This window comes from Numenius arquata, chromosome 11 (genome assembly GCF_964106895.1).
Source record: "Numenius arquata chromosome 11, bNumArq3.hap1.1, whole genome shotgun sequence".
Taxonomy (NCBI): domain Eukaryota; kingdom Metazoa; phylum Chordata; class Aves; order Charadriiformes; family Scolopacidae; genus Numenius; species Numenius arquata.
This window is the reverse complement of record NC_133586.1, coordinates 39,570,100-39,582,255: the sequence shown is the minus strand read 5'-3', so window position 1 is coordinate 39,582,255 and position 12,156 is coordinate 39,570,100. Positions and strand designations below refer to the sequence as shown.

The following is a 12,156-nucleotide window of genomic DNA, read 5'->3' as shown; positions in this document are numbered from 1 at the left end:
AAATCTGGAGGCACGACTGGCTTGAAAAGACCCAGCAACTTGAGGACAATCCCCTGTGCCTCAAACCACCAGGCAGTGATGGAGAGGGGAAGAGGGAATCGTCCCTGACTGGGTCGGCAGCAACTCGGTGCCTAAGGAATGAATGTGCTGGGGCTGGGCCCCAAAAGACAAGTCTTTGGGTCTACAAGTAAGACCAAAAGTGGCCGTTGAGGTCCTCAGAAATAGGCCACAAGACGGACATGCTGGAGGTGATGCTTGGCAAGGCAGATACGACACTGGCAGCGTGTCCTGTACTGCGTGCCCTGCTACCGCCCGTCCCACTTCTGATTTTATGGAAAAAAAATATCATTCAGACACGTCAAACCAGTAATTTCCACTGACATTTTCAGAAATAAGGGTACACAACAGCAGAGAGGGAGAAGGGAAGGTGACTGAAATACACCTTTGCTGCACACCCAAACCTTTCCGTATCTCGTGCCGTAAAACCTGCTGAATCATTCCCTGCACAGCATCATTCGTGCTTAAATCTGAATCCACCCGTGTTTAAACTTTAACTCATCACTTCAAGGTGGAATATTTGCCGTGTCATACCTAAAAAGTTTTCTAGGAATTTCAGTATTTAAGTTAAAAAGGGCAACACTTTCCACTGTAAATACTATTTTCCAGAGAAAGTGTCGTGATTTCAAAATTGCCACACATATGCCAAAAAAGTATCTACACAGAAGGCCAAGTGTTTTAACATATATCCTTTAGGTCAAGAAATAAACTGCCTCCCCATCGTGGAAATTAAAACTTACCCTTCTCTTGATTGCAGAAGATGATAAATCGTGACACCGTTTGTCCTAAGTTTTTATTATCTTAAACCAAGAAATATGTCACTAAGAGTCAGAGCGGTCAGGCCCTTGGGTGAGAGGAAATTAACACCAACGAGGAACCTAATAATCATTGATCCATCTTTATTTAATTACAGTTGGACGGCACAGACCGTGTGTTCTGCCAGCTGGACTCTCCTGTGGCCAGATTAAGAGGCCTGTCAACTGTATTGGGTCTGCAAAAAAAATACTGCTGCCAACCAACTTGGAAAGCCCCCAGAATGTCCTCCTTAATGTCAGTTGTGTTTATACTAGTAGCTTTATTTTTAGCACCACCACCCCCCCCCCCCCCCCGGGCCCCCCCTCCTTCCAAAACGCTGGGTTCAGGGAAGAGCATTAGCTGAAGAGTTATTTATTCCTGCCATGCTGAGCACGCAACCCCCGCCTCGATGGGCACTGCCACCCTGGCTCCTGCCTCCGTCACGCTGCCGGGGGTTGGCTTTGCTCGCCCTGATGCAGAAGACGGAGGTGACGAGGAGGACCAGGATGGGCTAGCGCTGCCTTGAGTGCGTGCCGTGGCTGGGGGACGGGGGACCAGTTCAGCCAGGGCTGCCCCGTGGTGCACAGCAGACTTGAGGTTGTGTTTCCCCACCAGCAGGTCTCAGAGGCCATGGGGCTGCCCAGAAGGTACCGACGCTGCACTCGCTCCCCGCTGCCCGTGCTTTGGGATCGGCACAAAGCGCCCCCAAACCACCACGCTCCCCGGCGCTGCCCCGACCCCAGTCCGGGGATGTGAAAGCAGGCCCGGGTGCTGCTCGTTGGGGGCCGAGCAGGGCAGAGAGAAAACACGGGCATTTGTGAGTGTTCACAGAAGTTTCCGGCTGCGGGGAAACACACGGGCGAGCATTCACCCCTCGTGTCACACGGGGACAGCCGTTGCCAAAGGCGAGCTGGGGGCACGTACGAGAACTCGAACCAAGCGCGAAGGGGTTTCCCAAAGATAACCTGCTGCCCCAACTGGGCACGCCTTGTCCTTAGCAGTCTTGGGCACGTTTATTTTAGATCAGTGCAGCGCTCCCCGCTTTGGCTTTGGGACCCCGGCTCCCGGCCTGGACCCCAGCGGAGCCCGAACGGGGGGGCGGAGCCTTGCTCGCAGGAGGCGGAGCCTGGAGGCCGGGGGCGTGGCCTGTAGCTGGGAGTATACACTGAGGCTGGGTGCCAGGGGCGTGGCCTACAGCGGGGGGCGTGGTCTGTAGCTGGGAGGATACGCTGAGGCAGTGCTCCGGGGGCGTGGCCTATCGTGGGGGCGTGGCCTGACCGCAGCGCTATAAGGCGGCGGCGCAGGCCCCGACCGCTGCCCCGCCACTCGCCCGTCGCCGCTCCTCCCTACCGGTCCCCGCCGGCAATTCCTGCTGCGCCACAGCCATGGCGGCGCTGACGGTGAAAGCCTACCTGCTGGGCAAGGAGGAAGCGACCCGCGAGATCCGCCGCTTCTCCCTGCCGCTGCCCGCCCGCTACCAGACCATCCACGACCGCGTCGCCGAGCTCTTCCAGGGGTTGCTGAGGGCCGGGCCGCCGCCCGCCTTCCGCATGCACTACAAGGGTGAGCGGCGGCGGCGGCCTGGGGGGGGGGCTGCTGCGGGTCAGGCCGCGGTGGTCCTGGGGGTGGGAAGGTCTGCGGGGTTGCCCGGCGGGTGGGGTGTCCCCGCCTCCCCCTCCGGTGACACCTGACCGTGGACGCCTGATCTTGTTGCCCCTCTCTAGATGAAGACGGGGACCTGATCGCCTTTTCCACCGACGAGGAGCTGGACATGGCGATGCCGTACGTGCAGGACGGCGTCTTTCGCGTTTACATCAAAGGTAACCCCGCACAGCTCCCCAGGGGTGGGCACAGGCCTCTGAAAACGGGGGAGGCGAGCCCCGGCCCTTCCCCTTGTCCTCGGGGGGACCCGGTGGAACCTGCGACCTTTCGGGGGGAGGTGATGTGAAGGGCAGGGTGATGCGCCAGAACATGGACCCTCCCTGCTAACGTGGGGTAAACAGATCACAAGTTTCCTCCTAGCCCTGTCATCTCCGCTGGCCCAATGCGAGCCACTGTTGTCCTGCTGGTTCCCTGGAAACGCTAGACTGGCACCCAGTATCTTCAACATTCACGACAATGCATTAGAAAGCCTTAAATCCGGCTTATTCTTCAGCACATAGTTGCTCCCTAGTCCCTTCTGTTCACAAAGATATCTGCAAAGCTTTATCTGTGGTCCATCTAGTGAGTCACCCCAGCGATGTTGTCCCTGCTCTCATCTGTTGTGCCTCCTGGCGTTTCTTCCTAACTCCCTCTCCAAAAAAACATGTTGTTCTTGCCATTCTTAGGAAGGTAGGAGCAGGAGCCAAAGGGGGTAGTGCAGCACCAATCTAAAATAAACATTCCAAGAGGCTGTTAAGGATAAGGCGTGCTCAGTGTGAAGAGCAGGTATCTTTGTGAAACCCCTTCTCACTTGGTTTAAGTTCTCTTACATGCCCCCTGCTTGCGTTCGGCAGCCAAGGTAAAAATAAACTGACCCAGTAAGTCAATACTGCCCCGACAAGGGCTGTTTGCGCTTCCTCCTCCTCTGCCTGATTTCCAGCCTTTAAATAGTAACCCCGTTTTGATGCAAAGTTTCCTTTCCTTAATAGAGAAAAAGGAGTGCCGGCGGGAACATCGCTCGCAGTGCAGCCAGGAGCCCCCCCGTGACATGGTGCACCCCAACGTCATCTGCGATGGCTGCGAGGGACCGGTGGTGGGTGCCAGGTTCAAGTGCACCGTCTGCCCAGACTACGACCTGTGCAGCACCTGCGAGGGTAAAGGCATCCACAAGGAGCACAACATGGTGATGTTCCAAAGTCCACTGCTAAATCCGTTCGAGGTGAGCCAAAAAAAAAAAAAAAAAAATCTATGGAGGGGGAACTGAGGAATGGGATATTCCTTAAATTTAAGTCACAGGTTCCAATAACGCAGAATCTGGCCGTGTGAACAGTCTCACATGAATGTTACCCTTTACAGTGGCTTCCCCGAGGACGCTGGCTCCGTAAAATGCGGCATGGTGTTCCACCCTTCCCATGGATGCACTGCTGGGGATATCCCGGCACTGCAGCTCCGTGCCAAAACTCCGAACAAGCCCAAGCTGGTGCCGCAGCCTCCAGTCCACCTGCTGCAGAAGGTAAGAGGACACGGCTCTGGTAAACAAGGTGGTGGTGGTGGAGCCAGAGTAGCTGAGGTTGTGCAGCACAGGGTGGAATCTGGGTGGGAAAATAGACATAGGAACTACTCTAATTTGTTTTCAGTGCAGAGCGGGACTATTTTAAGGCATGCTTGGGCCTGTGCAATAGATGGGGATGCAGAGAGAGTATCTGGAACCAAACAAAGCTGAGCTGTTAGGTCAAGCATGTCACTACTCCAGATCTGCCTTTCAGCATGGCTAATGAGCCTTAACAACGCTAATGCCACTGGTTTTCAGTTCCAGAGGTAGCTCAGAGTTAGATTTTTGTCTCTATACTGCTTTTGTTGTGCAGTGTGTGTGAGTGACAGCAAACGAGCACCAAGATCTCATGGGGATACTCTCTCTATAGGTGCTCTTTCCCTCTGAGCTCCTATACATGCTAACAGAAATTGTTTTTCTAGAAGCTTCTACTAACAGCCAGCCTCAGGACCCCAACGTCACCTTCCTAAAGAATGTTGGGGAGAGTGTTGCAGCTTTTCTGAGCCCCCTGGGTAAGTGACTTACAGTTTGTTATCCCAATTCTGAGACTGGCTTTTAAAGGTCCTTTGAACAGGAGCAGCTGTCAGCTGTTGTGGCTGATACTGGAACTACCTCCTGCTACCAAGCCTCAGTTTACTCCTGGTACTAACGATGCCCAGGCTTAGAACAGCCACTCGGTACCTTGTCAGAGCCCTCCTTTGGGAGGAAGCGAGGAAAGATTTCACTAACATGTCACCACTGTAAGACTAATCTTAAATCAGCGATGAGTCAGGATTTTGCCTGGCTTAGGGAGACTTAGATAACTTCTGGCCTAGATGCATGGCTTGTCTGTCTCGAGGACAATGACTGTTCGATGCTGAACTATTCTTTGTTTAAAGAATGCTTCACATCTGAATTCCTACGTGTTATATGACAGACTATAGGATTACAGAAACCTTAGTTTAGACCAGCATTGATGCACGCTCTTTCAGGACTGTGCTTGGGAAAAAGAATCCCTGTAAGACTTTCTCCATCTCAAATGTATTTCTAGGTATCGATGTTGATATTGATGTGGAACACGGAGGACAGAGAAGCAAAGTGACTCCTGCTTCTTCCAGTCAAGAGAAGAGCAGTGCTGAGCCAAGCAGCGGTATGCAGGACGTTCAGACCAAACCAGACTGGAATAACACAGATTCTGGTACAGAAGTAAATACTGTTGCAGAGCAGATACAAGACATGGTGATAGATCCTGTGCCCACACAAATGGAAGATGGCAGCTTCCAGTCACAGGTACAAGAACTAAAACTCTAATTTAATAATGTTTGCTGAGGCCTTGCTAGAAAGGAAGATAAATATTTAGCATGCACTGGGGGATTGAATATTAAGGTGTCAGCAGACTAAGTGATATACGGCACCTTTGCTTTACTGGTTTACAGCAAAGTTCATGGGACTTCTGGATGTAACTTCTTATATTAAAGGCAGGCAGTAGGAGGATGCATCCTACCTGGAAAGCACTGCAGCATCTGGACCTTTTTTTCTTTCTTTCCATTTAAGGAACACAGTGAATCCAGCAGTTCGTCAGGGGGTGATGAGGACTGGACCCACTTATCTTCCAAAGAAGTGGATCCTTCCACAGGTGAACTGCAGTCTCTGCAAATGCCAGAGACAGAGGGTCCCAGCTCCCTGGATGTATCTCGGGATCCTCCCCAGCCAGGACCTACAGGACTGCGAGAAGCTGCACTCTACCCGCATCTCCCACCAGGTATGAGAATGTGTGCAGGTTTCCTAACTGGGAGTAATTTTCACTCAGCAACTGCCAACTTGCCCAAAGTAAGACGACCTGCTTTTAGAGGTGGTAGAAACCAAGGTCACATAAGTTAGAGCTAAACTTGTCCATAACTTTGTTAGCAGGTACAGCAGCTCTTGCACCCTGTTAGAGACAGTCAGCTGGTTCTTCTCTTCAATGTGGGCAGATAAATCTAAACAAGACTTCTGACCTTAAACTAATAAGCCATTCAAGCAGTATGAAAAAAGGTAGTATCCTAAATCATGTCCTTGCTGTGTACTCTTCCAGAGCGCCCTTTAATGCAGGATGCAGATTGGTACATCCTGTGACTTTTATTTAAGACAGCGTTTTTCTGGTGGGAGCCAGTTAACAGTACGCCAGGCCAATTAACTGAGAACAACAGCACTGTCCTGCAGCAAGGCCAGCTGAGTCTGAGTTATGTATCTCTTATCTCAAACATCTGCCCTCCTGGGAGACACGGGAGAGCACGTCTTCCAGTGTTTAACAAGCTAAACCAGATTTACTCAGATTAGTGCCAACGTACCTACTGTGTGGTATTAAAGCCTTTGCTGGTTTGCCAATAATGTGAAATATTTCAACTTTAAACTATTCTTCTCTTAACAGAAGCAGACCCTCGCCTCATTGAATCTCTATCCCAGATGCTCTCTATGGGCTTCTCTGATGAGGGTGGATGGCTCACTCGACTCCTGCAGACAAAGAACTGCGACATCGGGGCAGCACTAGATGCCATCCAGTATTCCAAGCAGACACCTCACTTGTAGTAGTTTATGTAACAAAAAGCACTTTCCTTCTAACTGAAAGCAAACAATGTGGTACAACTTACTTGGCAGTTCATCTCTCTTTCCTGCTAAGGGTTTCTGTCTCATGTTCCAAAATGCTTGTAGAATGGAGGAAAAATAAATACTACTTCCTGTGATGAGTCTGTGTGTTTTAAGTATCTCGGTTACTTAAGAGTGGAGGGACTAGGCTAAGAACATGTGATGTCATCAGCCAGCCCAGGACTTTTTGTATGTAACTTGGTGTCCCCCCCACTTAGGGCTACACTTCTGAAATTAAATGCTTTGCTGGTTCTGAAGCCTGCTCTGCAGCTCTGGAAGAAAGGGTTGCTATGGGAGATCTAAACAAAGAGGTTAACAGGGGAAATGAGCTGTGCTTTGTAATGGGGAGTTAAATCACAGAATTTAATCGTACTGGCCAGGAATCCTTGGAGCTTTCTCCCCCCAAACTGACCTATTTCCCTTCTTACTTCTAGCTGATAGGGTTGCTAGATAACACTCTGTAACCATAACTGTGCAACAAGTTTCTTCTGCCCTCATATCCTTTTCCCCAAACACAGCCATAGCGCAAATAAACAACTTTAATAAGTGCAGTTCTGTAAGGCCACCTTCAGGTCAAAATCTTGCCTCAGTACTCAACATACCACATACATTACAGAGACAAGAAAGCAATGCTAAAGGTACCTGAACATCTCAGAGATCATCATCAAACTCCTCACCCGTGCAGAAGAGGTGCTCACAAGAAACACTGCTGGGCTTTGGCCTGGTGTTACAGTTAACAAGGGTGTTTGCCCTCACGCTACCCAAACAGCACCTTCCTGCAGTTGTCTCTGAGACACCAGACCCTGCCCTAATCAATTGGCTTTGAGGTTCTTTAAACAACACATCATCCTCAACTGAGCAACTGCTGCTGGGCATTGTGGTGCCAGGAGCTTTCAAGGCAAGCCACTTGGTGCTAGCACCATGCTTTTTAAATTCAAACTCTGTACCTGGCGTTCTTCCAGCCTGTTCTGAGCATCTACCAGCTGCACCATCATCTGCTGCAGTGGTGCCGTGTAGCCCCAACCTTCCACTGCCCTCCTGTGGTGACAAGGTGACCCCGGCAGCAGTTTTGCTATAGCTGTCAGAACATGAGAGAAATTTTTCCCACTTCGAGGGTTTGGTACAAGCAGTTGGGGTTTGTGTATTCTCCTCGGACACTACGGACTCACAGACAGCAGGAACCATCTTGTCTCCAGAAACAGCATCTCCATCATCGTGATCAACTACTGCTACTACACAGTTCTTGCGCTGTAAGAAGGAAGAGAGCCTGGTTATAAATCCAGCAGGCACAGCCAAGCTGCACAGAAGCAGGCAAACAAAGAGCACTCAGGTCCTTCAAATGCACCCAAATTTTCACCAGCCCCCCGAGGCAGAGCTGAGGCCAATGAACTAGTTGGGCCTATGACCTCTGGGCTGTGGAGACTCCGGCCAACTTCACTGGCACTGCAGGAAATCACAGTAGCCTTAATAACTGCATCCAACACAGGTGCCACTGCTCGGTAAGGCAAAGCAGCACAGTTCTTAATCGTGCTGATAGAGGAATCCTGTTCAACCACTCAGCTTACGCAAGTTTGCACTGGTTTTACCTGACTAAAACCTGTCAGAGAGAAACTCCTGACACAAATTTCTTCTCCTCCCCAGTTATTCAAACAGAATAGCACAGGAAGGCTTGTAAACTTCAAAATCATGATGATGCAAAAGAGGTCAGGAGAACACTGTTTTGTTTTACTGGTAGGAAGAATCTTCTACAACTAAAATACCTCAGAGGTTTTAACCTTTTTGGCTCGGTAGGCAAGCTGGAAACCTCCATTTTCCTCTGTGTACTCCTGAACATCACTGGAGAGAAAGCTCTTCTGTTGTTTCCTGGCCAAGAAAATAATTCACAAAGAGGACAAATTAGCTCCACTGTGAGGTTTATTTTTTTCCACAAATCAGAAATTTTCATAAAATGCATGGCTCTAGCAGTAAGAGAGGTTTTACCTGCAAATAACAAATCCCAGCTCAGGTCAGGTTGTACATTGCAACCTGTACTTTGTTCAGCTATCAGAGATGAGCTACCTCCCACACCTCCAAACCAGATGTCACCACTCGGGGGCTGGAATTACCAAAAATAAAGAGCTCTTTCTGTACCTTTGTTCTTTTACAGTGTTCTTCCTCCGGGAACAGAACTGTTGCCTTTCTGTATCTGCCTCCTCCTTCCCATCTTCCTGATCTTCACTGTCCTTGTCCAGATATTTACTCCAGCGACTGACTTCTGCCCTTCCTTCCTACAACATCAGAGAATTACTGAAAACAGCAAAATTCAAGGTTCTCACTTTTGGCATTGTTACGTATGTGCTGAGTGCCTCAAATCACAAGTCAGTTTAGGACATGTTCCTGTCTCGTGTTCCCAGGTTCAGTATCCCAGTGGAGCCGAGAGTTTCTGTATACAACTCATTCTCTTTGCTGGAGTCCTGCAATTATATACACTATTTCACCTGTCTGAACCCATATAAAGGGATCACTGATTTCACTTTGATTCACCAAGGTCACTATGGGTTGGTGTTTACCTCAGTATCTTACCTGCTGGACCGAACTGTCTTCACGTTGGGCTGCTATATTTTTGCTGTCATTTACAGATTCTTCTACGTACCTAAAATAGATGTTTAAGCTAGAGTTTCTAGAACACACTTCTGTACATTGATTTATAGTTTTCAAATCACCTAGTCATAGCACAAGGGATTGGATAGAAAGCATGGATAGGAAACACTGGACAGGCAGCATGTCAGAAAACAAAGGATCTACAGAAAAGCAGATGTCAAATGAAGGATTTGCAAGATAGATTGCCCAAATACTTAAAAAAATTAGTTAGAGGGTATCCTCCTTCTCTCTACACAAACAGAGTAGAAAGTTTGATCTAAAGTCACTAATCATGAAATGATAAATTCTAATTGACCATAAGTAGGGATATAACAGTGTAGCTTTTGGGACAACAGCTTAAACCCACTAATTATATCCCAAGCAACCAAAGAAAAAGGGAAGTTATTTCACAATGTTTTGAATTTCACAATGTTTTGAGAATAGAAATAGCAACCCTTTTTGATAAAGTGAACAAACAATGAGTTTTCTTCCCAAAGCTTAACGCTGAAGCACTGCATATACACAACTACATTATATAACTAGCTTTGACTAATTTCTGAAAATAACCTTGAGTAAAAAGGAAGCTGGACCAGTTCAAGACCAGTTCGTGATTAGGCAATTTGTAAACAGATTCAGGAATGAAATAAACAGGAAAGTGCTACTCAGATTTTCCAGCCCAGCTGGAATTACACCCGAACGTTTGCATTAAACAAGTATTTTTATTAATAGCAGCAGCGATTACTGAACAGATTCAGTGTGAAACCCCTGAATGCCAAGAGTTAGGTAGCAACAGCTTAGAGGGGAGGATGTTTTCTCTCTGAGGACGCATCTCTGCACTGCTCGTAAGATGGACACCTCCACAGTCAGCTCATTGAACAGTAAATAAGGCAGACCAATTAACAAACAAACAAACAAACGAGGCCCTATTGCATATATTTTAAGGGTAAAGGCATGACCAACACACACTATTGATCAGCTAAATTTACCTGAAAAAATTCCTTGTCGAAAGAAACATGCCAGGACACTCAACCCAACAAATAACTTGTTCCTATGAGGTGATGACAAAACTAGCACATCATGGCTCTACAACAGGACAGAAACCCTCCTCAGCTCAAATTAGGTAACAGGCACTGCATGTGTGAAGATGTGCATCACCTGTAGCACATCAAAAGAAACGAGCAGATAAAGACTAAACACTGTACCGAGACGTCCAACCAATTGCTTCCTCCGCCTCACCCTGCAGCAAGTTTAATTTCTGGACATGGTGCCGACAGTCTGGGCCAGACCCCTGGCCGTAAACCTGCAAAACCAAGAAAAATAATAAAAACAAGGCTGAGGGAGCAGCCAGACGGAAACAGCACAAAGCGAGGCTCCACCTCGGGTAATACTGAAAGTGCTAATTAAAGTTAACTGAGCGTGTGATGTCCTGTGTAGGGCTAACCTCCACACTGGGCTCCCCGCCGCCGCCGCACAGGCCTCCTCCCCCCCGGCCGGCCCCTCACCTTCTGCACGGCCTGCCGCTGGCCGCACACGCTGCAGCTCCACTTCCCGCTCCGCTTGACCTAGGAGGGCGCAGAAGGGGTCAGTGCCGGCCCACAGCCCGGAGCCCGCTCCCCGGCCCGGCCCGCACCCACCTGCTGCACCTGGAAGAGGCGGCAGCGGCAGCACCGCAGCGCCCAGAACAGCGGCGCCATCCCGCCGCCCGCCGTCGCTATGGCAACGCGCGCCTTCCGGCCACGTGACTCCCCGCTACCAGCGAGTCCGCCGCTCTGGCCGCCGGGGGCCGCCGAACCCCGCCCCCGGGCCGCTGTCGCGACAGGTAACTATCGATAGGGACAGGCCGCCCCAGCTTGGGTACCGGGCTGTGTCACCTGCAGCCTCGTAGCCTTAAGAAAATCAATTAAGTGGCCCGGGCCGCCTTCGAAGGGGAGGAGTTACGGCAGCGCGCGTCTGCCGGGAGGGAAAACGCTTCAGTAAGGGCGCGCGCACCTACCCGAGGCTGTGTCAGTCCGCCAGAGACAGAAAGAAAACGTACAGGATAACCATTGTCCAAAAAGGGCAAGAAACAAAGGAAAAGTGAAAGGAAAACAAAAATAAAAGAAAAAAGGGAAAAAGGAAAAGGAAAACAAAAATAAAAAGGAAAGCAAAAAAGGGGAAAAAGGAAAAAGAAAGCAAAAATGAAAGGGAAAAAAGGGAAAAAAAAGGAAAAGAAAAAAGGGGGGGAAAGGAAAAGAAAAAAGGGGGGGAAAGGAAAAGAAAAAAGGGGGGGAAAGGAAAAGAAAAAAGGGGGGGAAAGGAAAAGAAAAAAGGGGGGAAAAGGAAAAGAAAAAAGGGGGGAAAAGAAAAAAGGGGGGAAAAGAAAAAAGGGGGGAAAAGAAAAAAGGGGGGAAAAGAAAAAAGGGGGGAAAGAAAAAAGGGGGGAAAGAAAAAAGGGGGGAAAACGGGAAAAAAAGGAAAAGGAAAAGAAAAATGAAAAGAAAAAAGGGGGGAAAGGAAAACAAAAAGGGGGAAAAACGGGAAAAAAAGGAAAAGGAAAAGAAAAATGAAAAGAAAAAAGGGGGGAAAGGAAAACAAAAAGGGGGAAAAACGGGAAAAAAAGGAAAAGGAAAAGAAAAATGAAAAGAAAAAAGGGGGGAAAGGAAAAGAAAAAAGGGGAAAAAAGGAAAAGAAAAAAGGGGAAAAAAGGAAAAGAAAAAGGGGAAAAAAGGAAAAGAAAAAAGGGGAAAAAAGGAAAAGAAAAAAGGGGAAAAAAGGAAAAGGAAAAGAAAAATGAAAGGAAAAAAGGGGGGAAAAGGAAAACAAAAATGAAAGGAAAAAAGGGGGAGAAAGGAAAAGGAAAGCAAAAACAAAAGGAAAAGAAAAAAGGGGAAAAAGGAAAGCAAAAACAA

At 48.8% G+C, this 12,156-nt stretch overlaps 2 protein-coding genes across 3 annotated transcripts; one reads left to right on the top strand and one right to left on the bottom strand.

Moving 5' to 3' along the window:
- Positions 1 to 2,174: 2,174 nt before the first annotated feature.
- SQSTM1 (sequestosome 1) lies at positions 2,175 to 6,751 on the top strand. Of its 2 annotated transcripts, XM_074155683.1 has the most exons (8): positions 2,175 to 2,415; positions 2,577 to 2,672; positions 3,483 to 3,712; positions 3,850 to 4,006; positions 4,468 to 4,557; positions 5,076 to 5,314; positions 5,579 to 5,786; positions 6,435 to 6,749. In XM_074155683.1, the coding sequence occupies exons 1-8, from the start codon at positions 2,238 to 2,240 to the stop codon at positions 6,590 to 6,592; spliced, it is 1,356 nt and encodes a 451-aa protein (XP_074011784.1). In that variant the 5' UTR covers positions 2,175 to 2,237; the 3' UTR covers positions 6,593 to 6,749. The 2 variants fall into 2 exon arrangements, with proteins under 2 accessions (XP_074011784.1, XP_074011785.1); XM_074155684.1 differs by lacking the exon at positions 4,468 to 4,557 and having other exon boundaries at positions 6,435 to 6,751.
- A 549-nt stretch (positions 6,752 to 7,300) lies between these two features.
- Positions 7,301 to 10,962, bottom strand: MRNIP (MRN complex interacting protein). Its single transcript, XM_074156580.1, has 7 exons — positions 10,903 to 10,962; positions 10,771 to 10,830; positions 10,471 to 10,568; positions 9,212 to 9,281; positions 8,780 to 8,916; positions 8,410 to 8,512; positions 7,301 to 7,897 (listed from the first exon to the last, which is right to left on the bottom strand). The coding sequence occupies exons 1-7, from the start codon at positions 10,960 to 10,962 to the stop codon at positions 7,301 to 7,303; spliced, it is 1,125 nt and encodes a 374-aa protein (XP_074012681.1).
- Between the last annotated feature and the right edge of the window lie 1,194 nt (positions 10,963 to 12,156).

Bases quoted from the DNA above. Each gene is read 5' to 3' on its own strand.
- MRNIP (XM_074156580.1), bottom strand. From the start codon at position 10,962: ATGGCGCCGCTGTTCTGGGCGCTGCGGTGCTGCCGCTGCCGCCTCTTC. The intron at 9,282-10,470 runs GTACAGTGTTTA...CATCTATTTTAG, and splicing joins GCAATTGGTTGGACGTCTCG to GTACGTAGAAGAATCTGTAA. The intron at 8,513-8,779 runs GTACAGAAAGAG...TTTCTTGGCCAG, and splicing joins AACACTGTAAAAGAACAAAG to GAAACAACAGAAGAGCTTTC.
- SQSTM1 (XM_074155683.1), top strand. From the start codon at position 2,238: ATGGCGGCGCTGACGGTGAAAGCCTACCTGCTGGGCAAGGAGGAAGCG. The intron at 4,007-4,467 runs GTAAGAGGACAC...TTGTTTTTCTAG, and splicing joins CAGTCCACCTGCTGCAGAAG to AAGCTTCTACTAACAGCCAG. The intron at 4,558-5,075 runs GTAAGTGACTTA...ATGTATTTCTAG, and splicing joins AGCTTTTCTGAGCCCCCTGG to GTATCGATGTTGATATTGAT.